The following is a 27,764-nucleotide window of genomic DNA, read 5'->3' on the forward strand; positions in this document are numbered from 1 at the left end:
ACAGATTAGCGACTGTAGCCAGCCGCTGTTTCACATGACCTTTTGACCCTGTTCATTGTAAAGTCATCACCACAGCAGGAAAAGCTGTTATCTTGTGATGATAGTATCACTGCCTGGGTGAGTAGAGTGGCAATAAGCTACTACTAGTATTTATTTAATAAACACACACCTCAATGCCAAATTACATGCTGTCCTTAACATTTTTTTATAAAGTTGTTTTTTAAATCTATTTTTATTTGATTTCTTCACTTCTTGTGTCTAAACAAATAAAAACTAAAAAACAAATCATGACTTAATGTGTCATGCATGAAATTCTTCAAAATAACACATTGCACGTGTAATAGGGGTGCAACGATTGCCGCTTTTTGCCGATCACCAATCTTGAGAAAAACCTGACTGGCCGATACAGATTTTGTTTTAACTAAAAGCAGATTACGTCAAAGTTTCAATTTCCTTTTATTGAGAAAACCAATATGAATACTCATGAAGCAATACCAGTTTTAACTGGACATGAAATAATGTTCTCAAATATAAATGAACATATTTAGCATTGCTGTTTGAACTACACAATCATATTTTTTCCTTTAGTTTCATTTTTCTAATTTTGAAAACAAAACTTTTGTACCTGTTTTGGCACATTTGTCTAAATAAATATTCTAAAGCAATGACTCGTTTGAACATTAATTGGGGGTGCACAGATTGCAGTTTTTGGCCGATCACCGATCTTGACAAAAGCCGAGATCAGGGCCGATAGATCGGTGCACCCCTAATGTTTAAGGTTCTAGACCCAAAGATGCAATGATCACACACACTGAATTTGCTCAAGAACAAACTGGACCTTCTCCAGAACCAGATGGCATATCTGGTATCATCTGCAGCAGAAGTTTGCATCTCTGTCCTTACCTGTTTGGTCAGATGTCCAGTGGGAGGCCAAGACCATAACAGCAATAAACACAAACATGCAGACAGAATAACAGGTGAGAAAAGGCAGCTGACCACATGATTTTAACACTCAACCTTCTGATCTCGAGTCAGACGTGCCGCCGTAGTTCCATAAGACCATGCAAAATATAATTTAGATGACTAATAACAGGGACCGTTTGTGCGCATGCATCTTTAACCAGCAATAAGAGACATTTACTATTTGGTGATACTTCTCTGGTAATACGATAAAGGTCTTGCGAGAGCTGACGTCAGTAAAAAGGTATCTAATCAGCACCGTGGACAGCCGTCAACACAACACACATGGGAGCCACCTTCTATATTTGAACGTGCCTTGTGTTATAATATATCCATCGATAAATTCTTCATAGAAACTAATTAATTCAAAAGCTACAATATAAAGTAACAGATGTAATTTGGTGTCTAGTCTTGGTCCTTCAGGGCCACCGTCCTGCAGATATAATTAGTGAGTATTAATAATAATAATGAATAATGCATTGAACTTATATAGCGCTTTTCTAGACACTCAAAGATGCTTTCACACACTCTCACATTCACACACTGCTAGTGATGGAAAGCTACTTGTAGTACTACTTGTGCCATGGGGAGGTCTGACAGAGGCGAGGCTGCCATTTGGCGCCGTCGGCCCCTCTGACCACCACTAACACAGGCAAGTTGGATGAAGTGTCTTGCCCAGGGACACAACAGCAGGATACCCCTAGCGGGAGCTGGAATCGAACCCATGACCCTCCGATCATGAGGCAACCCGCTCTACCACCTGAGCTACTGCTGCCCTATTAGGCAGTATTTGAGCAGTTGAACAGGCGATTTATACATTCAGGTGTGTGGAGCAGGGAAAACACTAAAACATACTGGATACAGACCCTTTGGGACTATTATTAGACATCCCTGCTCTAAATGAACATGATGATGGCGTCACAAGCTAAAAGCTAAAGACTCCATCCTTATATAGACACATGACGAATACCTAAATAAAAGCCTTCAGTGTTTTTGATTTATTTGACAAGCAGCAAGATCATGTTTGTCACTCTTTCTTTACATTTTAAAGTAGATAACAATAGTCAATATAGCAGTTTTGTTACAATATTGTTCCTAATTCAGTACATTTAACAAAGAAAGTAACACACAACTGCAAACGTGAGAAAAGAAAGCATGTTTGTTTATTGTGTAGCCACCAACGAGTCATTGATGCCACAAGTAGTCCTGTCCCCATCCTGTGTCCCTGCCGGCAGATCGGCAGATCCGTCCTCTCCAGCTGCTTTAGGCATTTTCTTTAGACGCACAGGTGCGTGGCACTGGTGATGTTGTAAACAGTTTAAAATCAGAAAGTGGGAGGGGCTTGAAGAAGGGCCTTATGGGTGGAGGTGTCCGACGTGAAACCATGACATTAATCTTATCTGAGATGGAGGCACGAGTCCTGCTTTAGTCACCACAGAGAAACACAGCAGACAGTGACCGTCCTGAACCTAAATGGATAATTGGGATCGTGTGTTTGATCGTGGTTTTTGTCCTCAGTCAGTCTCATGAGTCTCTGTATGGAGCCTCCCCCCCCCTTACGCCACGTAGCTGTACTCGTCAGCGGAGGTCTGGCTTCGCTCGATGTACTGCTTGTCGATGAGCACCTCGATACACTTCTTAATCATGCTGATACTGGGGTTGAACCTGGCTTTGGACTGATTAATGACCTGTAAACACACGTTAATGCACAAACATGAATCTAATGCAGTTATTTCTTTCTATTATTTATTTAGGGAAACGACTAAAAACACTGATTTATGGTTTTGTCTACAGGAACAGCATCAGTTTCCAGGTAGGTTATAAAGAAGGGAGATAAGCGTGAGAATCGTCCCTTCCATCTTGTGTATGCGTTGTAGCCGTCAGCTGACAGGAGCTTTCACTGCTCATGTCCTCCAACATGATCAAACATCTCCCTCTAACATAACAGTTACCTCACCTCTACAGAATTTAAACTCAACTTTACAGGACCCATTCATTCCAACCCTCCATGAGCCGTGTTTTCCTCCACTACCTCATCTGTCAGGAGTTTCCACTCACCTCCTGGATGAGGGCGTTGTGTCGGAGCACCTTGCGGGCCTTCATTATTCTGACTATAGCAGCTTGTAAATACATTTTGCGGTCCTCGTCTACAGCGCTCCTCGTCTGCTCCATCTCCTGAACATCACAGACACGGGTTTGTTATTGTTGAGCCTGCTAAGGCCTTAAGTTAACAGACTGGTATAAACCAAACTGAAACAGATCACCCATCATCTGACCTGGGGGGTGTCTTTCTGCATGGAGGTGGTAATCTTGAACTTTGTCCTTTTACTGCTAAAACTCATGTTTAGTGAAAACGTGGACTCGGTTTCAATCTCCTCCTGTAGACAAAGAAAACAACGGTGAGCAGAGAGCAGGTCCTGCTGAGGATTTGATGCTGCATTCACTGACTCAGCACCTTTTGAGAGTCGTGGTTGAGAATCTTGACGTCCAGCAGGGACTTGATGGTCTTCTGAAGCTCCTTTTCGTTCATCTGGGTGCCATCCTGAAGCTCCTTGTACGTTACCGTCTCACTGTTGTTGAAGGCCAGCAGCACGGCCATCTGATAAGTTGTCACCATGGCGACGTAAGGCTTGGACAGGTAGTTCATCTTAACCTCACCTGTGAAGAGAAAAAACGTGTAAGATCAGCACTGAAAATACCAAGCTGAGGTGTGGACACGACTAGTTTGTGTGTGAGCTTAAAATGAATCAAAGAAAAAAAAGAGTGACTTCATTACAAGAAGTCTCAAGGCAAAAATCTGAATATTGTGTTTAATCCAAACTCGTGTGCTTAGCTGCCATGTCTCACTGCTGTCACATCTTCAATGAAGGTGTCTTGGATTTGCTGAACCTGAGATGGGTGGAGGAGCAGCAGACAAGATCTTTACTCAGCTGAGCTGAAAGCCAAAGCTCCCAGTTTATTGGTCTATCTTGGACATGAGATTTAAAGTAATGCTAAATAGTTTTAAAATGTTAAACTAGAGCTTTAACATTGATCTCAGTGATCGTCGGGTTAGAAAGTTGACCAGTTTCATATTTGACGCCAATGTGCAGCTCTCTGCTGGCCGGATACTGCACTTGACAGTTTTGTGGAGGGGTAGGTGTTCTAGGGGGTGCTCTTATACCTGCATTACGGCTGTTAGCAACTTTTTGTGCAGTTGGCTTTTTCAGTTTGTTGATCATCAATAAAAAGCACAAGAAAAATAAGAAGTTTGCTTTTCTGTTGGCATTGTGGCAGAGCGAGGAAGTAAAAGTAATAAAGTAATGCTAACAACCGTAATGCATGTGTAAGAGCACCCCCTAGAACACCTACTGGCTCGATAAAAATGTTAAGAGTGGTATCTGGCCAGCAGAGGGCTGCAGAGTGTTTCAAATACTAAACTGGTCAAGTTTTTTAACCCAACTATCACCGAGATCAATGTTAAAGCTCTAGTTTAAAGTTTAAGAAACTATTTAGTGTTACTATAAATCCTGACTGAAAGAACACCATACTGGCTACCAGGAGCTAAAGAGTAGGGTTGGGCATCGTTTGATTTTGAACGATTCCGATTCCAATTCCAATTCCTCATTTCGATTCCGGTTCCTATCGATTCCCAATTCCGATTCTTTCAAGACATGACATGCTTTACACGAGCCAGCTAATCACAGGTCCTACTGGATGAAATAATCTTAACTTCAACATGAATTTTAATTCTATGAACAACAACATCACCTTCATTTAGACAAAAACATGTTTTGGAGAAAAAAAGAAAAAGACTTGCAGCACAACCAGTGTGTTTGTTTCTGACCACAACCAAAGTCTGGAAGCAGCCTCTGGGATGAGAGGCTAAATGTCTCCAACATATCCAGAAACGTGCAGCTGTTTTCAGCTAAAACTCTCAGGATGATCATGTTCAGGATGACTGAGAACTACACCTCCATGCTGCAGCAGTCAGAACAGGAAGTGAAACTTAAATGTAGCTGCTGTCAGTAACAATTTAACAGATTTTAAACATTGAAACTCTCAACAGAGATAGTTCAAAAAGGAAATAAAAAATGTTTTATTATTATTATTATTATTATTATTATAATTATTTATTGTGGCAGAAGCTGGTGTGTTCCACCACAGAGAAGCTTCTCTAGCATGATGACTAATTATTCTACAGGTTATTGTTCAGCCTTCTGACGCTCACGAGTCTGACTGCTGACGCTCCGTGTGTGTTTTCATTTCTGCAGAGACAAACTCGCCTCACACCGTCCAGAGTTTGTTCTTTAAAGCTTCTAGTAAATCCACCATGTTGACGTATTTTAACAAGTTTCCTCTACGGCATATTTTCGCTACAGGAGTTAGTTTACATTACGGAGTAAAAGTCCGGCAGACGCGTTTGTTTAGATTTGGTCGCTGCGCGCCGGGTGGGGGGAGGGGGGATTCGGTGCTGCACACAGACAGCTGCTGTGATCAGCTCTGAAAAGTGTTGATCACAATTTGCAGATCACGTTTATTATTCACGGAGATTGGCCGCGGATTCCTCTTCCGTCGGCATTCTAGGAATCAAAACTAGGAATCGAAAAAAAAATACTTTGAACGATCCCGGGAAAAACCAACAGTTGGAACCGGTTCCAATCGATGCTCGATGCCCATCTCTATCCAACATGGAGATCTCAGGGAAGACCCAGAATATGCTGAAGATATGATGTATCCTCTGTGGTCTGGGAATACCTTGGGATCCACCAGGAGGAGCTGCGGATGTCTGAGCTTCCCTCCTGGACCTGTTACCTCTGAAACCCGCCTGATATAAGTAGCAGGAAATACATGGATGGCTGAGTTATTACACATGCTTACGCTAGGTTATGTTAAAAAGTAAAATAAGAAAAATCAGAGAACAAAACCTAGAAGGTTTAGTATTATAAAAACTGCTCTGCAGTAAAACCAAAGAAGCACAACATCCAAACCAAGTGTAAACAAACACTAGTCTGATGTGTTTCTGATTCAAGCATCATGCCTTATGATCTTATAATCAGTCGAACACAGGGGTGTCAAACTCATTTTAGCTCAGGGGCCACATTGAGGGAAATCTAGTCCCAAGTGGGCCGGACCGGTAAATTAAAAACAACTTCAGACTGTTTCCTTTGTTTTAATACAGTCGATATAAAACAAGGCTGGAGCCTGAGGACAGTGTATCCAAAATAGCACAACACCTGAAGTGTACTTGAAAATTTCAAAATAATAAAAAATCAATCAATAAATAAAAACATTCCATAGTGATTCAAAGAGCGTACAGAACACATGGCTAGATGAGTTTCATGCAGCACTTAAAGTATATGTGACTCATTTTACTTTACATCTTTTAGCTTTCACCAGCACATCAATATCAGAAGTCACATCCTGAGTGGCGGCCAACTTCAGGATGGGATTCAAGTTCTTGTGTGAGCCTTGAGCGCAGCTTTGTTTTATTTATACTCATTACAGAGGAAACTTGCTCACAAAGATACGTTTAGTTTCACTCTACATTGTAAAGTATGAAAATAAAGTTTACACAACCATCTCGCGGGCCGGATTTAACCCGCTTGCGGGCCAGATCCGGCCCGCGGGCCGCATATTTGACACCCCTGGTCTAACATGACACAGATGAGGTTCAACTGATCCAACAAGTGTTCATTATTATATTAGCTCTAGCATGAATGTTGTTTCATTACCTGTGCAGAGATAGTGCAGCCATGTTAACTTCCTCCCACTGAAGTGCTGATTATAAAACCGCTCAAACTGTAAGATAAAGTCAAATCAAAGGTTACCTGTGATGTGGTGCTTCATGTGTAAAACTCTGTTACCGCTCTGCAGCGCTCACCATCTGCACGCTCTTCTCTAGTTCTTGAGGGATGGCGAATGTGGACGAGGGGACGTGTGTTAGAGGCCAGGCTCCAGCCTGCAAAGAGACAGCACACGTGTCAATGGTGGACAAACACCCCCCCCACTGCTTGGAGTGTTCCTCACACACCTGTAATACGTAGATCTGGAAACTGATGCCCAGGTCCACCACCGTCTCCTGCGTCTTGATGAAATTGTTAAACTTGTTGTTGAGGTCGGCGCTCACGCTCATGTCCGTGTACATTCTGTGTAGTTTGCTGGTGAACTCATAGCCACAAGCTTGCTGCAGAGTTGGAAGTAAACACAGATTGTTAGTGAGTGATCTGACGGGACACAGACTAAAATCAGGTCGGACGAGTGTGTTTTTGGGTGAAACGATCCAAAGATAATCCTTTTAGGGAATTTAAGGGAATTCTTGAGTCGTATGTCTGGTTAAAGGTGTACCTTTAGTTTGTTGATCATTGCTTCTTCTGAATCCATGGACAACGATAGACCGTGTATTAACCGCTTAGCTAGCATTCTGGCATAAAACTACAGAAACAGAGAAAAACAGTTTGTGTATTTTGAGACATTTGATACTAAAAACAGACTCTTATGAGACATTAGCTGTTTGACCTATTTAAAGAACCCAAAAACAGACTATTTTAACAGCATGTGGCACGATCCCAACCCGGAAAAATCTAATCTGAGATTTTTTAAATACATTCCTACATCAGAGGTTGTCCGAGTACCTTTTGAAAGATGTCTTTGTCGTCTATGTACTTAAACACTGTGATGAAGCTGGTCAGCTTATCCTCCACCTCGTTTTCTGTCATTCCCTTTGCAGACTTTTTCAGCAGGTTGTCACAGTATTTCGCCAGCTGGACAGAAACATCAGGAGGGGGTCAAGGCAGTGTGTGTGAGACACAAAACACAAAGGTTGTGTGTGTGTGTGCACTTACAAGTTCAGGGGCTTTGCAGATGGATTTGGGCTCCCTGAAGTTCACTACAGACGTCAAAGCCTGAGACAGATGTCGAATTGAACCTCAGTCAAACGGATAATTACTACACTGACACACATTCATGCTTCATTCTTTTGTCACAGAACATTCTAGAAAGCAGGAAGCAAAGGAAAAGGCTGCAGGCATTTATCAACAGCGACGACTGCTGTGTGAGTGAGGCCGCCTGAGGCTGCAGTACCTTATCAAGCGCGCTCATGAAGTGCTGATCTCCATTTAGAACCGTGTTAATGAGCTGAACAAATTTACTGTGAACCTCCAGAACAGACTCCACAAATAGAGTTGGCATCTAGAGGAGTCGGAGCAGAGAGACAACTTAGATTAACCTCGAGACTTTTTCACAGGTGGTAAAACAACTGTCCACTGGGTTTAAACACACGCACGCACGCGCACACACACACACACACACACACACACACAACGAACATTTTCCTGAGAGAGGTTACTGGTGCCTCTGATGCCCTCGTTGTGGATGTGAACCTGCAGCTCTTGGATCATGTGAGGTAACCCGTTTGAAACGGCCCGCAACAAGGTGTACATGTTGGCCATGTCTGAGGAACACACACATTATGGGTTACACTCTGTAACATCAAGGCCGTGATGAGCACACGCACAGCAAAGTGGACCGACCTTCTCTCTTCTCCTGCCGAATGATGCTCTGACACTCCCCGTGCAGGAACTGCAGATGGTCCGCCACCATCCTCTGCTGGCATTCATGAATGACTTTGGCGTAGGAGCTGGGGTGCAGGTACTTCCGACATCGTACCTCCTCATCTTTCAACCGTGCCAACACCTGAAGGGTAAGACAAATGGAAGGAGGTCGTTTGGGCTCAACTGTTATACACGCACGCACGCACGCACGCACACACACACACACACACACACACACACACACACACACACACACACACTCCTACCTTCTCCATATACTGTGAGCAGTTGGACTCCTGCAGAAGATTGGAGGCTTCCTGTTTGTAATACTCCCCAGTTTTTATCAGAAAAGGCCCTTCAAAGATTTCTTGATAAAACTGAGATAAAAGAACAAAATAAACAACAACAAAAAACACGAGACACACCTACAGGCTGCTCTACATTTCAGTTTTAGATTTACTGCATGAAACTAAAACCGGAGCATCCTGGTGTTGTTGTCGGCTCACCTTTAGTGGAAACTTCTTCTTGTACTGTTCAACATGAACAAAAGAGTTGATGACCCCGTGGATTACCTTCTGGTTGGGGTTCTCTCCACAGCGATCACTGAAAGACAGAACAGCTTTATTAGCCCCAGTGGGAATGCGCCTCCAGACAGGGATGTCATGGGAACTTTCTGGTTACGAGACTCCAGTCAAAGATCCCGTTAACGTGATCAGACACGTTTCTGGCATCACACCATCACAAAGGGCACTAGAGATGCAGCGTTGGGCCTGAAGTATGTTGAACAAAAAATAAAATGTTTTTTATCTTATTGCAGTAATATTTGACTGCTGGGAACTCCCCAATCCAGACGTTGGCCTTATGAAGCCCGGGTAAATGGGGACTACAGTAAATCAGAAATGAAAACATAAGTAATCAAGCAGGTCCAACAAAAAGCATTTTCCTTTGATAGGAAACTGGAATCAGAATTACAAAGATGGAGTCCCAAAGGCAGGTGTGTGAGAGAACTAGCATACTTCTTTATTTCATTCAGCAACATTCGGATGAGGACAGCCTGAAGCGGTTCAATCATCAGCTTTCTCCACATATCCAGAGCCAACTGCAATGACAGGTGAAAAACAACACATCACCAGAGCATAGACACACCCAAGAACATGCTAATCTCCCCCAAGAGGGTGTAAAAGTATGGTATGGATTTATAAAGTGAGGTTACTTCTCCGATCTCCATGAGCGGCTCGTTCATGTCCACTCCTCCATAGCCGTACTGCAGGTCGGCCTCCGTTAGTTTGTTCTTCTTTATGAACTGTGTGTTAAGATACCTGAACAGTAGAGACAGGCAAGTTAACGTGTTGGCATAGCAACGGCTTTGCTTGAGCCAGGTGGGGTGTATTCTCTTGTGATGTAATGTGATGCCATCAAGGCCAGTGATTGTTCACTGAAGGGGGGAGAATTCTGGAAGCAACCTGAGACTTTGTGCTATTGTCATTCCCAATCCTGAACAACGCTGTGGTTATCCTGTCTGACTGAAAAACCAAACCAAACATTCTTGGCCACCAACAGTGAGTCTAACTGGATTTAATGCATGCCACTAGGATGCTTTTCCTCCCTAACAGGCAGGAATGATGCAGGACAGTCAGCAAGTAAAAGGCAAACGATGAGCAACTCGGCAGAATTCTACCATGTCAGCATTGGGTCCAAATCAATAATAATAATAATAATAATAATAATAATAATAATAATAATAATAATGATAATAATAATGAGGGCAGAAAGGTAACTGATGTATAAATAGAGCTGAGAGAGAATTTATTCAAACAATTTTTCGCTCTAATTTCAACCCCCACGGACGCGGTTTGAAGGCAGAGGAGCTCCACATAACAGCTGAGATGCACTGAGCTCTTTATCATAGAAACGCACAAGTCCAGCACCTCTTTAATCCCTTTATAAGAACACGTAGGCACCAGAAACTAAAGACTTCTGTTATTATCGAGGAAAAACAGTCAGCAGAAACACATTTTTATTGGACAAGGGGAAACATTTAAATAATCCCAAATCCATCATTGGTGAAAAGTTGCTGACGTTGCGTTACCATGGTGAACTAATTTGGTTTTACTGTGCTGCTTTTGCTTTGCTTACATTTGATTAAGATTCAGAAGTTTGGTCTTGATTTTTCTTCCTTTCAAGTATCAAAGCTTCAGAATGATGTCCAACATTAGTAACGGTCCCAGTAAAACACCTGACCAGTATGCAAGTGGATTAAACATCCAAACTGAGATGTTTTTGTAATTTAGACATTCCATGAATGATTTCAGCCGTATGAACTAAAACGACTGGAGCTGCTAAAGACAAATAAGCACCAGAGCTTAGCATGAAACTACAGGGATGAAGACAGAAGCTCATTAGTCGCCATCTGGTGAAATTACATCTCACATGCATTTGACCCATCCCCACTGGCAGCGGTGAGCTGCAGCTGTGGTCGCGCTCGGGAACTATTTGGTGATTTAATCCCCCAATCTAACCCATTAAAGCTGAGTGTCAAGCAGAGAGGCAATGGGTCCCTAATTACAGTGGTGTGAAAACCTATTTGCCCCCTTCCTGATTCCTGATTCTTTTGCATGTTTGTCACACAAAATGTTTCTGATCATCAAACACATTTAACCATTAGTCAAAGATAACACAAGTAAACACAAAATGCAGTTTTGAAATGATGGTTTTTATTATTTAGGGAGAGAACAAAATCCAAACCTGCATTGCCCTCTGTGAAAAAGCAATCTCAACCTAATAACTGGTTGGGCCTCCCTTAGCAGCAATAACTGCAATCAAGCGTTTGCGATAACTTGCTACGAGTCTTTTACAGCGCTCTGGAGGAAGTTTGGCCCACTCATCTTTGCAGAATTGTTGTAATTCAGCTTTATTTAAGGGGTTTCTAGCACAAAGTGCCTTTTTAAGGTCATGCCATAGCATCTCAATAGGATTCAGGTCAGGACTTTGACTAGGCCACTCCAAAGTCTTCATTTTGTTGTTTTTCAGCCATTCAGAGGTGGATTTGCTGGTGTGTTTTGGGTCATTGTCCTGCTGCAGCACCCAAGATCGCTTCAGCTTTAGTTGACCAACAGATGGCCGGACATTCTCCTTCAGAATGTTTTTGTAGACAGTAGAATTCATGGTTCCATTTATCACAGCAAGCCTTCCAGTTCCTGAAGCAGCAAAACAACTCCAGACCATCACACCACCACCACCACCATATTTTACTGTTGGTATGATGTTCTTTGTCTGAAATGCTGTGTTACTTCTACGCCAGATGTAACGGGACATTTGCCTTCCAAAAAGTTCAACTTTTGTCTCGTCAGTCCACACGGTGTTTTCCCAAAAGTCTTGGCAATCATTGAGATGTTTCTTAGCAAAATTGAGACGAGCCCTAATGTCCTTTTTGCTCAACAGCGGTTTGCGTCTTGGAAATCTGCCATGCAGGCTATTTTTGCCCAGTCTCTTTCTTATGGTGGAGTCGTGAACACTGACCTTAACTGAGGCAAGTGAGGCCTGCAGTTCTTTAGAAGTTGTCTAGGGGTCTTTTGTGACCTCTCAGATGAGTTGCCTCTGCGCTCTTGGGGTAACTTTTGTCGGCCACCCACTCCTGGGAAGGTTCACCACTGTTCCATGTTGTGGTTCGCTGGAGTCCCAAAGCTTTAGAAATGGCTTTATAACCTTTACCAGACTGATAGATCTCAATTACTTTTGTTCTCATTTGTTCTTGAATTTCTTTGGATCTTGGCATGATGGCTAGCTTTTGAGGTGCTTTTGGTCTACTTCTCTGTGTCAGGCAGCTCATATTTAAGTGATTTCTTGATTGAAACAGGTGTGGCAGTAATCAGGCTTGGGGGTGGCTACAGAAATTGAACTCAGGTGTGAAACACCACAGTTGGGTTATTTTTTAACAAGGGGGCAGTTGCTTTTTCACAGAGGGCAATGCAGGATTGGATTTTGTTCTCTCCCTAAATAATAAAAACCATCATTTCAAAACTGCATTTTGTGTTTACTTGTGTTATCTTTGAGTAATGGTTAAATGTGTTTGATGATCAGAAACATTTTGTGTGACAAACATGCAAAAGAATAAGAAATCAGGAAGGGGGCAAATAGTTTTTCACACCACTGTATGACCCAACTGGGATTTGAACACCAATCTCCCACTCCCAGAGTGGACACTTTACCACAAGGCCACTAAGAAGCTAAAACTGTTGCAGATACTAACAGATTGTTTTGGTTTATCAGCCAAAACCCAAACTGTGAAGCTGTTTCATTGTTTTACTATCATTTTTATCGATTGCATCAAGTTCTTCAGCTGGTGCCGAGTTTCATAAGGATAACTTCCAAGCAGACGAACAGCTGTCAACACTGACAGAACAGTCTGTTGTAAATGGTGTGCTATTTTCACAGCTGCACCATCTGCCACCATCAGTGGGATCTTTAACGTTTAGCCTGATTTCTCCGAGGCAAAAAAAGGTCACTATGATTCTTTAACGCCATTAAATAACAGAAGTGTGTAGATACTAAATCTGTTTAACGATGCTCTTCCTAAACCAAGACCTGCTGATTGTTTTATGGTAAATGGCCTGTATTTGATATAGCGCCTTCTAGAGTCCTGGAACCCCCCAAGGCGCTTTACAACACAATCAGTCATTCACCCATTAACACACACATTCACACACTGGTGGGGATGAGCTACGATGTAGCCACAGCTGCCCTGGGGCGCACTGACAGAGGCGAGGCTGCCGAGCACTGGCGCCACCAGTCCCTCCGACCACCACCAGCAGGCAACGTGGGTTAAGTGTTTTGCCCAAGGACACAACGACAGTGACAGACTGAGCGGGTCTCGAACCTGCGACCTTCCGATTGCGAGGCGAGCACTTAACTCCTGTGCCACCGTCGCCCCATGCATGTATGTACAGAGAGACAATAAAAGATGTTTATGTGCATCAGCAGTCTGGTGGGGAGTACGTGTAAAAATAGATCTGAAAGATCTAATTATTGATCTAGAATGAGTTATGCCACAGCAAGTGCCTGTCGGCACCTCTCACTATGCACTGGTAAATTTTATGAAAACACAAAAACTCATCAGCAGGAATACTGCAGCTGGTGGAAGAACACCGAGTTCCTACAGGTTTCATCGAGTTAAGACCTTTTCAAGACCACTTATATAAAAAATCAATACCTATTTATTTCACAGCCCTACAGGCAAAAAAAGCCATTCCTGAACTTGTGTTTATTTATCTTTCTGGTTTATTCTATTTTGCCAAAAACACTCGGTAGAGAACAGTAGCAGGGCGGTTTCAGCTTTCACTGAAAGGGTAGCTAGGTAGCGTAAAACAAATGTATAAAATATAACAGCGTCAGTGGCGCTGGGCACCAGGAGACATTTCTTGATACGACTACTTTAACAAGACCTGGTTCTTGATGGTGGTACCTTTTTTTTTTTGTTCATTTCAGGCACAACAAAATACATATATAAAACAAAGTGCACAAAAACAAGAAACAAAAATTACCTGAAAAGGAGTGGGACGAAGAAAACTTACTAAATCCCACCCCAATACTCACTCATCAACTAAAACAACAATAAGCTTCCGGCAGCTACGCTCATCATAGCAAACCAAACAACCCATCAACAGCTCCGGGCGCACGCAAACATCACAACAGCAGCCCGCAAACAACAAATAGAACCTTCATAACTGAATACAGCATACATTAATTATAAATTGCGTTACCACAGGTAAACAGGCAATAATAATTACATAGTAACAAACACACATACATATACATACATATGTATCTACACACACATGTACATATATGTACATACATATGCACACACTATTTCTTTTCTTTTTTTTTGTTATCCATACCAGCAGTGGTGAGAGAACAGACATTACAGAGCACAGTAAAACCATCATTGAGTATACTGTGACCAGACCAACTGTTTTTGCATTGTTTCAGTTCTAAACTCAGACTGTTCCAGATTTTCACACCACATACAAACACACAAAAAACAAACCTTAACAATACTTTAGTTAAAATCTATATTTTAATAATTTAAGAGAGGATAACAAACTACTTAAAGGTTTTGTTCTTGTTGTTTATATCATTATATTATATAACCCTGCTGAACCGCATGTTATAATGGTAAACAGCAGGTAAGTTGGTTTTATTTCCTATTTCTGCTTTTATCAGCCTCTGACTCCTCCAGTGTGCTGGAAGGTGATGGTTTACTTTTTTGCGATCAAAGACTTTCCATGTTTCAGCTCTCAAGATGATGCCCTGCACGATGGTGTGCTTTGTTAAATTGCTGCTATTCCTGATTTTCACGGCACAAATCTTCTTGCTGGTGTATCATTTAGCTGCGGCTTACTTCAGCAAAATGCACCCACACTGAGTTTTTTAGCATTTTCATCAGCGAACTGCAGAGAAGTGTTGTTGAAAGGAGACGCGTCTTCTCCAATCATCAGTCATGTGACCCGAGGTGGCACATTGGGACATTTTAACACCTTTTTTTTCCTGATTGTGGTACCTACCGAATGTTTTCACTCAGTCACTGATCCAGAGTCAACCTTTCTCATGGTCTGCAGAGATTTGCCTCGTTTCTCTTCTCCTCTGTTGGAGGTCTGTGCTATGTTTACCATTTTGTATCACTGCTGTAGCGCGGGAGCTGAATATGTCACGTGTTCAGAGTATTCTGACCCAAGGCTGCACTGCATTGTGAATTATATTAAACACTGCATTGATTGCCCGTTCAGTTCAAGATCAACAGTCAGGCCCCTCCCTATCTAAGCAAACTCCTCCACTTCTACCACCCTTCTCGTGCTCTTAGGTCTGCAGATAAACTCCTCCTCACTGTCCCTAAGACGCGTTTGAGGACTCGCGGGGAAAGGGCTTTTTTGTATCTGTGCCCCAAAATTTTGGAATTCACTACCCCTTCCGGTTAGACGAGCACCCTCGCTTCCCATCTTTAAATCGAGGCTGAAAATGCATTACTTCTCCATGGCCTTCGATTCTTAGCATCAACAGTTTGTCATACCTCCTTCTACTGTGGTTTTTCCCATCTTAAATCTGTGGTCTGACTACTTTTAATCATTTTTTGTTTTTATTGTTTTTGTTTGAAACGGTTCTTCGTTGTATTTTTTTTTTATTAATTTTATGACTCGACTATTTTATCCTTTTATTGTTTTATTTTGTACAACGCTTTGGTTGATTGTAATGCCATATTGAAAGCGCTTTTATAAATAAAATGGTGTGGTGTTGGTTCCACCACTATGTATGTTACGTTATTTAACAAAAATTAATGTGGTTGACAAATATAACTTTTGAGGTCAAATACAGTATGGATAATTTACATGCAGCAAAAATTTTAAGACCCAGTTGTCAAAATTCAAGACTTAAGGTGTGATTTCCAAATTCCTAAATTCAATGCTTTTAAGACTTTTAAAGACCCCGCGGGAACCCTGAGAACAGAATCAATCTGCTCTCCCTGACAGAGGTCAACACCCGTGTCAAGTCACAACTTCCCGTAAAAATGTGCTGGAAAATGATGGTGCAGATTCAAAGTCATCAGATCAGGGGCATTTGTTTACATCCGGAACTAGGAAGCTTCAGTTTGTTCTCCAACTGTATAATGCTTCTGCTCAGATAGAACAGTGTAGTGAAGGCTACTCTTTAGTAACATTATAAATAAATCTAATAATAAATAATAAATGAACCTCATGACTCTCTCATATCAATGAGATCAAAAGCCTGGGTGTTACCTGTACAAGCAGTCCATGTAGTCGGCTCCTTTACTGTACTCCTCCCAGTACATGTGGTACATAACTAAAACCTTCTCCTCCGATTCCAGAACTTTCTAAAAAACATAAACAGGTAGAGCAGCTGTTATAGACTGCTAAGTTCAACAGGAATGCAAGAATTGTATTTTAACGCTCACCTTGTACAGCTGCCTAACGTGGTTCTCAAGAAAAATTTTGGTCTCTGTGTATAACTTCTCCCCTAAAGGCTCAGGGTACGCAACACACAAGGCATAAATGTCACTAATGTTACAGTCAAGGGTTAGAACGAAGAGTTTGCACTAATACAAACATAAACACAGTGTAGTAAAGTACTTTACCGTACATGTTTACAATCCAAAATATAGACACATTAAATGGCTTCTCTGAAACTAGGATACGAGAATCGATCGTTCCACGTGGCTCGTTCCACGTAGTCGAGCATCACGACAGCCTTGATTGTAGTCAGTAACTTGTTCCATGTCTCATCGAAATCCACCACCCGTGGCTTTAAAGACATTGTAGATTTCCTCTTTTATCCTACAGAAGAATAAAAATAGTGAATACGTTGTTACGGGTGAATATTTAATATTTTGAAGAATCTGTATTTTATCATGTTTTTTCTGGTAATACCATTTCTTTCACCAATCTAATAATGTAATACGTCCTTATTAAACAGAATACAAGTGATGAAATCAAAAGGAAAGCGTTGAATAGTGACATCAATGAAGAAAACCAATGAATGTTTTTAAATGGATATCTTTGCTCCACTAATGACATCAATGACGTTGCAATAAACTATACACCTCTAAACCAGTGGCATAAAAACAGCATTAGATATAGCTGCTCACATATAGCTGCTTGTGATAGTAAGATTAGATACACAATGTACAAAGACAACGTTCATTGGGACAAAACACACCGGACACACGGTCTGGTGTGTCCGCGTTGCGATCATAACTGACAATAACTGACATGAACTTTCATTTTGCTTTCACTGAAGTCATTTATTAAATCAAGTAAAGAAACGTAGGCCCTGTGTTCTTGTGTCAGTTGAATAAACGTCACACAATATCACTGAAACACTTTGACAGTTTTAGTCGTTGCAGCCGGTTTCATTCATACACGTACGCGTCTCTCCTGAAGGAAGGATCGGTGCTAAACACACCTCTTTACAGTCCCGATAAACGAAGCTAAGTAAAGGTGACTGGCTAGCGGCATGCCAATCCCAAAATAGGATTCAATGCTAAAAGGCTAACTAGCTTCATGCTAGCATGCTAAGCTACTTCTTCCCGTTTGAATAGCATACAATCTGATGGAAACAGTTAGCGTTCCGTGTGATAGCAGCTAGCTAATGGCAGCTCAGCTATCGCTAGCAAGTCATCTCAGTAGTTTCTCCACAATCACACTGACACCTCCACAAAACATGGCACTGCTGTCAAACAAACCAAATCACCCGAGTTAAGCAGGGACTCTTACATACTACATACCTCTGTGTAATATGTAGTTGTTAAAAACCCAGTTAGTATTCTCCGCTGTCACGGGTTTGATTTGTTTTACAGGTCTTCCCTAGTATTCTTCTTCTTCTATGGTTTTAATGACAGATTAAAATGCCAGTTTCTGAATGCTGCCACCTACCGTATCGGAACGTGCAAGGGTACATTTGAATAAATAAATAAATATTTTCAGTTTGCATTTGATTTTTTTGTTTTAACAAGTTTGAAGAAAATAGTGTCAAATATTAATCAAACAATTTGCCCTTTCTTGTCTATTCCATTGCTGTCTATGTCAATTTTTTTCTCGAAAGACATTGTTTCATTTGTAAAAGAGTTCACCACTAATTGGCAACTTTGACACTAAAATATTGGAATGCATTCCAGTCAGCAACATTATCTCACATTAAAAGTCAAGCAGATGATGATTCTCCAATCACACAAACATGTTACTTCTTCCTTTGGTAGATTTGTTTCATATTTCATGCAAGTTGTGATTTTAACTGGTGAGGTGTCCGGGTGTGTGCTGCACCCACCTCACATCTACTGAAGGATGCAGGTAGGTATCAGTTCCTAGCAACCATGGAAACAAGCAAAGACAGAAAATGAATAGATGGGAGTTTCGCTGTCATCGGTGATTTACCTTTGGGAATGACTGTTCTAGATGCGTCACATAATTGCGTGGACAACATCCATCCATCCATTCATCCATCCATAAACTGAACCACTTCTTCCTTAGTAGGGTCACAGGAAGCTGGTGCCTAATTCCAACTAAACAGTAATAGTTAAAATTAGCGTGGGACATGTTGGAAGGCCATTGCAACTTACAGTTGTGGTCAGAAGTTTACATACACTTGTAAAAAATATAATATAATGGCTCTACTGAGTGTCCCGTTATTTCTAAAACTCTGATTTTTCTCTTACCGAGGAACTGTGCTGCTCTGGGTGGCTGCATGTTGGAGTAGCTCTGTTGACTATATGTAAGTTTTGCCTTTTCTTGGACAGTTTTTCTTCTAGTTTCTCAAGAAAAACTGTATTTTTTGGACACTTTACTTTTCTGTTTCTGGTGCTGTGAAGCTTGGAGGATTTTTACTGCTATTTTTTAGCTTTCTTTACTTTTTGAGCATTTGTTATGATGCGTAACCATGGCAAAAAGCTGGCTTACAATCAGGAGCAGCTGGTTAACATTGGAAAGGCTGAAATAATACCTCAACTGAAGCCACAAATCCCAAATGAGCTAAAATGCAAGAAGTGTGGGTGCAGAGCGGGACGGAGACAGAGAAAGAGGAAATTCAAACCATCTCTTCCATCGATCATAACGGGCAATGTGAGATCACTGGCCAACAAGATGGAGGAACTCCAAGCCCTTTCAAGGACTCAGCCAGAGTTTCAGCAGTTTCGGAACCGCTGGAGGAGATGATGCAAAGAAGGATTCTCCAGAGAATCAAGAAAATGATGGACAACCCTGAGCATTCTCTTCACAAGACTGTCCGACAACGGAAGAGTGTCTTCAGTCAGAGGCTTCTTCAGTTTGGCTGCAACACTGACCACTACTGGAGATCCTTCCTGCCAACAGCCGTTGTAATATACAACAACTCTTTGATGATTTGATTATTATTGTTATTCTGAGCTACTACAGCAATCAGTTTCCCTCTGGGATTAATAAAGTATTTTTGAATTGAATTGAATTGAATATTTCTGGGTTGTGGCTGTGGGTTTAGTGTAAATTAGCCATCATTGTTGTTTTAATGTTTTCTGTGTCGTGCTCAGTATATAAACTGGGATTTACTTTCTTATTTTCACCTTTTCTATTGTTGTTCGTGTCCGAATCGTGAATTCTGGGGGTGAAACAGACATCCACACCCTGTTGAGCTGAAATTCTTTGTGAAGCAGAGTTCTTCTTTCAAGAAAGAGGAAGAGTTAAAATGTTCTTAAAATACCAAGTCTGCATAATTTTACTTTAAACTGAGAAGTTCTTGCCTGGAGCTACTGCTGTTTGACTCAAACCTGAAAGAAGATTGTTGTGGATTTATTTGATAAGAGCAAATTTTACTTCACTGTTTTCCTTTGATTTTTATGGGAACTGTGGCCTTTTTTTTCTCTAAACCCTAAAATTCTACAGTTTTCCATCAGCTTGTTTATCAGAGACGATGGGGTGCAGCAGGAGTCTGATAGCAGCTCCGTCTGTGAACCTGCTGACAGTCATCATGCTGCTGAGTGTCTTCTTGCTTCCAGGTCAGATGTTTGTTCCTTTCTGATCTGAAATAATTGATACTGATGCAGCAACAGGCAGCAGCTCAGATGTTTGTGTTTCATCGAGTTTCTTCAGGAGGATTTTGCTCCACATTGAGTTCATCTCTACTCTGGTCTTACAGATGTTCAGAGTCAGACTAAATGTGGTAAGACTGCATCTCTCACCATTGAAGCCCCACAGAAGATTGAAGCTCTGGAAGGATCCTGTTTGCAAATCCCCTGTAGCTTTAAAGAGAAACCAGATAAAGAGGTGGACAACAGCAAAGAAATATTTGGAGTTTGGATTAAAAGTGACCCAGTGTTTGACAAAAATCCCAATAATGTGATTTTTAACAGCAGTAAAATACAAAACATCTATAAAATGACACTTACTGGAGATCTGAGACAGAAGAACTGCACTACGGTCTTTTCTGATTTAATCAAACCTCATTCAGACAAATACTTCTTCAGAATCGAGAACGAGTCGTTCAAAGCGACAGCTTTTTGTCATCCGGTTCAAATAACAGTTTCAGGTGAGAACTTTAGACTAAACCTGCCTTATTACTCTGGATGATGAGCTTTTTTCTTTGTCAGCTGTTTCGTGCTCCTGTCTGAAATCTTCTCCTGCTTCCACTTCTGGCTTAAAACACTAAATCTTTTGCCTGTTATGTGATGAAATCCCAGATTCTGCCTGGAAACCCAGGATAGAAATCTCAGGAGATGGGCAGCAGCAGAACTCTGTGACTGTAACCTGCTCAGCTTTCACTCCCTGTCCACGCTCACCTCCTGAACTCACCTGCAATCTCCAACAAGTCTCTCACAGACTGGCAGAGAACCCAGATGGAACCTTTACAACTGAAATCCAGATGACCTTCCCTCTGTCAGACACACATGATGGACTCAACATCAGCTGTTGTGCCAGATATCCTGTTTATGACCCAGAACTCGGTAAGAGAGCAGAGACAGAAGAGGAGAGATCCTGTCAGAACATCCTAGTTCAGTTGTCACTTTGTGTGTGTCACATGTTCCTCAGATGCCTCTGAAGACACCTCAGCACCCATCAGCCCATCACGTTGGGTGTCAGCAGGTAGCTGGGTGAAGCTGAACTGCTCCATCAGATCCACAACTCATGTCAGCAACTTCAGCTGGTCCAGGATCAGCTCAGAGGGAGTCATGACGGTAGCAGAAGGAAACGTTTACAGATTCAACATCGCAGAGGGCGGAGCTTATTACTGTGAGGCTGCTGAAGATGAAGGTAGTTTAGCTTGTTTGTAGAGTTTCATGTTTCCGTTTATTTTCTTTTTTTGTGTCTGAAATTCTAACGCTAAATTACAAAATGCACTGCAATGTAATGACACTTGTTTAAAAATTAGAACATTATTAAGTAAATAAAAGTTAAACTTGGGGTCAAACCAACAAACCTCAAACTACAGGAATTCATTTTCCAAGCTTTATTCAAACCTGCGTCACATGTAGCAGTATGAGGCATCCATCTAATCTCTCCTCACTCCTTCTCTTTCTCTCCTAACTGGATTATTCTCTCCTATACTGCCCCCTGGTGGTAGACACAACTGTCTTCTCCCCGGCATCCCTTATTAAAATGACATCTATGATTCAGACCTAAAACGTTTTAATCGTCATTATCAAATGGTCTTGTTACAGGTAAACAGTTTAGAGTCAGCATGTGCATCACCATAAAGATTTTAGGGATTGCGATGCTCTGCTCTGCAATCATCATCTTTGAGTGGTGAGACACGTTTTTATCAACTGATCCTTGTAGTCATTTGTAGTCTTAGAACAGTCAGTCTTAGCCTTCATTTTCCTCTTGTTTCTTTGATCATCAGCTGGTTCAGATCAAGAGTCTCCAGCAAGCAAGAGAAGGTAAATAAAACAAGCTTTCCTGTCCTTGAAACTTACTAATTCTCTCTCTCTCTCTGTGTGTGTGTGTGTGTGTGTGTGTGTGTGTGTGTTCATCAGAGATATCGGTATGTCTCCTGGTGTTTCCACTGACATTTGGATTCCAGTAGAACAGAAGGGAATCTGTTTGCTGCAGCTTTGTGTTAGACAAAGTCACACTTTGGTTTGAATTTCCTCTAAATTGCTTTGAGTTGCACTGAATTCACCACAGAGCAGAAAAAAAAACCTTTGTGTTGTTTTATTTCCACAGGACAGAGAAGAAGAAGACAATATCCACAGAGTGATGGAGACTCAGACATCATGAGACACAAGGAGACGAGGATGTGTGTTACCATCCTCCAGACTTAGAGGGATTTGTTCTCTCATTGTTGTTACACGAGTAGTGATATGTGACACTGAGCGATGGGAAAAGATGATTTTACTGTGCAAATTAGTGATGCACCGATATGATATTTTTGGGCCGATACCGAAATCCGATATTAAGATCACTGCTATGGCCGACAACTGATATTTGCCAATACCTATATACTGACATTAATGCTTCTAAAATCAGAAGATTTAGTATATAATGAAAATTATTAACACTGAATTGACATTATTATGTACACTCACCACACTCATGTACGATTCTGAGATTATTTCATTCACTGTTCGCATGACTAAACAATTACACATCACCCTCCTCACCCTCTGAAACAGGCAAACAAGTAGAGGTGAGATGGAAAAAATATCGATTGTTAAAATCGGCCCGGTTTTATTTATCGAACCGATACTGATATGTTAAAAAATGACTAACATCGGCCGATACCGATATTGATGCTGATATATTGTCCATCTCTAGTTTAAATATCAATGAGAGAACAAACCAGCATGCTGCAGCTGTTTTGTGTTTCCACAGTCCAAGCTAGTTAGAAAAACTGTGTCTTCTATTTAAAACTGCTTCAAAGTGTATTTTATACTTTATGCTGAACTCTGCTGAAATGCTTTTTAAAATTTGAAATAAATACCCTTCCAATGGAAAAACTGAAAAAATCCTATGTTGTCCTTGTTATTTTAATTAACAAAATAACTCTAATGTGAAATGACAAACTGAGGTTCTACACAAAAGTTAAGTGTTTTTCTATTGATTTTAACTCTGAGAAATATAAAAATCTACTTTAATCAGAAATCTTTTAGTGCAGCGGCTTGAAAATAGCTTTGATGCCATAATAATGTTATTTATATAAAGTAAACAGGGCAATACAAAATACAAAACTAAAAAACTAAATGAAAAACTAAGATACACATCAGGTCCGACTTCCCTGACGATTGGGCTGGAACAGTTTCAGAACCTGGAATTGAAGATGAAGCTGGAGCATGTGGGGGCCTTCAAGGGTGGAGCGCTTAGCAGGGTTTCTGGTTGAACACAGGCCCAAAAGTGTTTTGCAGTTTGAAAAGAAAAAAACAAAATCATAAAAAACTATTTCTTTTCAGGAAAATGGCTAACTGTGAGTGTCTGATAGTGTGGACAATACAGGGCTAATTATGATTCCCTCTCTAACCAAAGCTGATGTTTCAAACATGCCATGTCCTTTCAGAAGTGAGAAAACAGAACAGGACCTTCACAGCTTTTTATATACTGATCAAAAATGTCTTATGGCTTCTTATCTGCAGTTATAATCAGCTGCTTAAAGGTAATCTGAAAGACACACAGGAAGGTAGAAAGGCATCATGAAACTGTTTTTTACCCGTGAGTCAGTTTCAACCCATTCTTAGAAGTTCAGCCAATGGGAGTGATGTCACACAAAGTCACAAATTGCTGCCTGAATGCTTTTACCATACAATACCATATGGTACCAATTTATTTCTATGGTGCATTTAAAAACAGTATGGGAGCTGACCAAAGCACCTCTTAAGCAACAACGTAAAAACACACATTAAGTACAGATAAAACAGTCATTTTTTACTAAAAAGGTAAAAAATAATTAAAAAGCAGTCACAGTCTAAAAGCCAAATCATAGAAGTTTGTCTCCAACCGTGATTTGAATGGATGATGACTGTTAAATGGTGATTGGCAGTGGAAGTTACATACAGAAAGGCTCGCTCCCTCTTGCCTTGTAGGTCATAGTGGGGGTGCAGAGTAGCAGGCGGTCAGATGACCGTAGCGAGCGCACAGGCACATAGGGTGTGCGTAGATCCAACAAATATGAAGGTGCTAGGCCGTTCAGTGCTTTATATACAAAAAAACAGGATCTTAAATTGTACCATAAAAGCCACAGCAATAAAGATGCGCCAAAACCGCGGTCACATGGCTACGCCTGCCTGTGCTGATCAAAGATCTTGCTGCTGTGTTCTGCACAAACTGCAGTCGATTCAGGGCTGAAGCAGGAGTCCCTATCAGTGAGTTTGCATAGTCAAGGTGAGGGGTGATCTGCATTGATCTGAGGGACCATTTTAAATCCTGCATCCAGTTTCACCCAAGGCTGGTAAAACACCTCTTGGGGTCCAAACTGGGAAGAATCTAAACCACAGATATGTGAGCGTAAAGTGTCTAGGGGCCAAAAAGAATGGCCTCAGCCTTTGATTCTTTACATTTAAGGAAATTAGCTCCTCTGGCCTGTTGAGAGCGAGTCAAAGAGACTGTGTCCAGTGAGAGATGGGATAGCTGTTATCTGACCTGTGTAACGTGAGGAAATATGGGTTTTCTGTCACAAAGGTCATTTGACTCGGCTGGGTCAAGTGCTGGGTCGCTGAGAACTTTCACCCACAGATTGAGACCTTTGCAGACATGAAGTCTGCAAGAGTCTGCTGGAAACCATAACATCTGAACACCTGCAGTACCAGAAGATGTGTTCCCATGGAAAAGCTAGTCATAATAAGAGTCTTACACTTCCTTTGTTTATTAATTAAAATAATCATTTTAATTACCATTTTACTCATTATAAATGTGTATAAATGTGACATGCCTCAATGTCCTGGAAGTGTACAGGTCCTGTATAGAGGGGAGAGAGGATATATCCAACAATCATCAGCTTAGATATGGTAGCCTATGCTGTACTGCTTGAAAATCTTTCCCAAAGGGAGAAGATAGATGGAGAACAGAAGGGGTGCCAGGACATAACCCTGTGGCATCCCATGTTTCAATGGAAGACAGAGAGAATCCAGTCATCACTCCACTCACAAAATGACTTATCTGCCAAATAAGAATGGAACATACTACATGCAGGACCTGAAAGACCAATGTAGGAGTTGGTAAATTGAGTGCTTCATGAGCTTAATATATTACTATTATTAATATGATACTCTATTTAAATATAGAATATAAACCTGCTTGGTCTTTGGATGTTAAATCAGAAGATTCTAGGATTCCTTGTTTGTTCAGGGATTGTAGAACATTTCGTTTTGATTCAGGAAAGAGTCAGGTTTATAAATGTAAGATTTTATTTTCCAAACAATTAAAACATGACAAGTTAACTAATATTTACTGTGCGTGGATGATCTAGTTGGGTGGAATGTGATGTATGGTGCATATGTGTGAATATGATGTTATCAGAACTTTCGTGTCTAGAAGAGCTGAGTTCTGGGTGTAAAAGGGAAAGAATTTGGTTTGCGTTAAGCTATGAGGTTGATTCTTATCGAAAAGGCCTCAGACACTATATGCGTGTCTACCTCACCCTTTGGAAGACCCTTTTTGTGGATCCGAAGGTCAGAGAGGTCAGATGACCTCTGGCACCAAGGCTGTAGAATACCGTAGCACCGATCCTTCAGTCCAGAGATATTTTCCAGGTCACAAAAGATGGATGGAACCATTTGCATCTCGGAGGACTCTTAAGAAGTCGGAACAATTTCAACTTTGTTCTGCAGGAACCGTTTGCTGTGTCAGCAGTAGGCAGCTCTTAGCAAGGTTTTGGCTGCTTGGCAATGTTGGGGTTATTAGGAGCGAACAATTCGTAAGCTTTAACTTACTTTTGGATTCTTCAATAAATTCTGTAAATATGGAACTATTTACTGATTTATTAATTAATTAAGATATTCTTAGATATCTTCGGGGCACCACCCTTTAATTAGAAAGGGAAATGAATCCAAAACTCTTATCAGTCTTTCTTGAAGTTCGTAGAATCCTCGGAGCAGAGACTTCTCTTCGACTCAACAAAGCTACTGGACACAAAAATCTGAATTTTATAACATTTAATTAACAATTTGTCAAATGAATAAACAGTGGAATAGATGAATAATAACCGTGTGATATGATTGAAGATGGATGTGTGTGCATGTGATGGAGGATGTATGAATGGGGTCCTTTGTTCTCACAAAGGAGTAGTGTGTGTGTGTGTGTGTGTGTGTGTGTGTGTGTGTGTGTGTGTGTGTGTGTGTGTGTGTGTATGGATTCAAAATGGAGTCTTGAATACAAGATGGCTGACCCCTTTGTCTGGCTAAAGTGTGGGTGGCAACTTGCACTTTAACTTCCAAAGCACTTAGAATCAGTAGTAACTTAACCTTAAATCACTCAAAACATTTCAAAAGATCATGAAACAACACAAAAGATTAATCACAAATTAATATCTTTTAGTTTCAGCCTGGCCATGACAGAAACCATTTTAAGATACCAAACAATGATCAATAAGCAGTTTATTCTTTCAAAATGACCCGACGGACGTGTTTGGGACGAAAGAGGAAAACACGAAGCTACTTTTTAAGCAATAGCGCGGTTTTATTGCTTATTCTGGACTATAGAGTTAACGGAAGAAGAAGGAGAGAGAGAAAGAGATGAGTTGCTGATCACCAGAAGAGCGAGGCGTCCCTCCCTCTTTGATTTGACGGTTCTCCGTGTTTCTCCGCAGCTTTCGGCGTCGTCCGTCGGTTTGATGCTTTCTCCGTTGTTTGGCGTTCACGAGTGTTTCTCCACGGGCTGGACAGAGACAGCAAAGTTTCTTTCTGTGCTGAGTTATAACTTACAGCGTGCTTGATGGAGTTGTTGCTTTCCTCCGCAGTTCTGTGTCCTCAAACATCAGCTGGAGGGGAGCAGAAACGAGCAGATCTGATGGGCTTGCAGTTTAGTTTCCAGCAGTTCCGTGGGCTCAACTTGGGCAATTAGAGCTTCCGCGTGCTCAAGGGAGTCGGAGCGTTGACAAGCGTGTCCTTACCGCCAGGTATCCTGGGCAAAAGAACGAGGATTCTTTGTCTCTGCTGAAGATTTATGGTCTTAGTTCGCGGGAAAAGCTCCACGGCTTCCCGCACATGCGCAGAACGTGTTTCTGGTACTAGGCGGTGACGTCATCACAATGCTTCCGTGTGCAAAGCATCATGGGAAATGAAGTTTCTTGGCGCTGATGTGATTATTTGCTTTTCAGAGCAATTTAAGCACAGTCATTTTGGAGAAAATCACTGCATAGTAATTTCCTCATGAGGTCAGACCCTCAACATTCCCCCTTTTGGTTTCGGGGATCGCGCCCAAAGCTCGATCGTCGGAAGCACAGATGGGTTTGTTCCTCATGAACGTAGGTCGACTTGATTGTCGGAAGCACAGGTGGGTTTGTCCCTTGGGACGTTGGTCTCCTTGGATGCCTTTGTCTTTGGTCTTTGTCTTGGATCCTGGCGCCTTTGGTCTTTGATCCTGGTCAGGCACAAAGAGGATAGGAAACGGGATAGTCCCCAACGCGCATAACGAGAAGAAGCCACTCACGCAGGTGGTACGCAATGATGATGTCGTCCATGCGAGAGGTAGTAGTGTAGAAGGAGGAAGGTCGGTGGGCGGTTAACTCCACGAGGGGACACAAAGGCATCTCACCGCCGGCCATACAGTTCAGTTTATGGAGCACGCGGTGATGTACGAGGTCCATAGTTCG

General features: G+C 41.5%; 2 protein-coding genes across 2 annotated transcripts; one reads left to right on the plus strand and one right to left on the minus strand.

Moving 5' to 3' along the window:
• Positions 1-1,935: 1,935 nt before the first annotated feature.
• On the minus strand, positions 1,936-17,920 carry cul2 (cullin 2). The gene is made up of 21 exons (XM_015976822.3): positions 17,788-17,920; positions 16,699-16,837; positions 16,459-16,561; positions 16,283-16,377; positions 9,706-9,811; positions 9,509-9,591; positions 8,999-9,095; positions 8,759-8,869; positions 8,472-8,634; positions 8,268-8,392; positions 8,023-8,130; positions 7,785-7,844; positions 7,575-7,703; positions 7,288-7,374; positions 6,974-7,126; positions 6,824-6,901; positions 6,675-6,741; positions 3,416-3,618; positions 3,237-3,338; positions 3,019-3,135; positions 1,936-2,648 (listed from the first exon to the last, which is right to left on the minus strand). Exons 2-21 carry the CDS (start codon positions 16,815-16,817, stop codon positions 2,517-2,519), a joined length of 2,238 nt encoding a protein of 745 aa, XP_015832308.1. The 5' UTR covers positions 16,818-16,837; positions 17,788-17,920; the 3' UTR covers positions 1,936-2,516.
• A 1,832-nt stretch (positions 17,921-19,752) lies between these two features.
• On the plus strand, positions 19,753-22,895 carry LOC107396974 (myelin-associated glycoprotein). Its single transcript, XM_070553058.1, has 7 exons — positions 19,753-20,025; positions 20,166-20,555; positions 20,707-20,970; positions 21,056-21,277; positions 21,685-21,769; positions 21,867-21,903; positions 22,190-22,895. The coding sequence occupies exons 1-7, from the start codon at positions 19,941-19,943 to the stop codon at positions 22,241-22,243; spliced, it is 1,137 nt and encodes a 378-aa protein (XP_070409159.1). The 5' UTR covers positions 19,753-19,940; the 3' UTR covers positions 22,244-22,895.
• The last annotated feature ends 4,869 nt before the right edge of the window (positions 22,896-27,764 follow it).

The sequence above is a fragment of the Nothobranchius furzeri genome, chromosome 7 (genome assembly GCF_043380555.1).
Source record: "Nothobranchius furzeri strain GRZ-AD chromosome 7, NfurGRZ-RIMD1, whole genome shotgun sequence".
Lineage (NCBI taxonomy): Eukaryota > Metazoa > Chordata > Actinopteri > Cyprinodontiformes > Nothobranchiidae > Nothobranchius > Nothobranchius furzeri.

What these genes read in the sequence shown, in the direction of transcription:
- cul2 (XM_015976822.3), bottom strand. Translation starts at nt 16,817, where the DNA reads ATGTCTTTAAAGCCACGGGTGGTGGATTTCGATGAGACATGGAACAAG. An exon ending in TTGCTGAATGAAATAAAGAA is followed by an intron (nt 9,096 to 9,508) that starts GTATGCTAGTTC and finishes TCTGTCTTTCAG; the next exon opens with TGATCGCTGTGGAGAGAACC. An exon ending in ACAAAGACATCTTTCAAAAG is followed by an intron (nt 7,375 to 7,574) that starts GTACTCGGACAA and finishes CTGTTTCTGTAG; the next exon opens with TTTTATGCCAGAATGCTAGC.
- LOC107396974 (XM_070553058.1), top strand. Translation starts at nt 19,941, where the DNA reads ATGGGGTGCAGCAGGAGTCTGATAGCAGCTCCGTCTGTGAACCTGCTG. An exon ending in GGTTCAAATAACAGTTTCAG is followed by an intron (nt 20,556 to 20,706) that starts GTGAGAACTTTA and finishes ATGAAATCCCAG; the next exon opens with ATTCTGCCTGGAAACCCAGG. An exon ending in TGTTTATGACCCAGAACTCG is followed by an intron (nt 20,971 to 21,055) that starts GTAAGAGAGCAG and finishes CATGTTCCTCAG; the next exon opens with ATGCCTCTGAAGACACCTCA.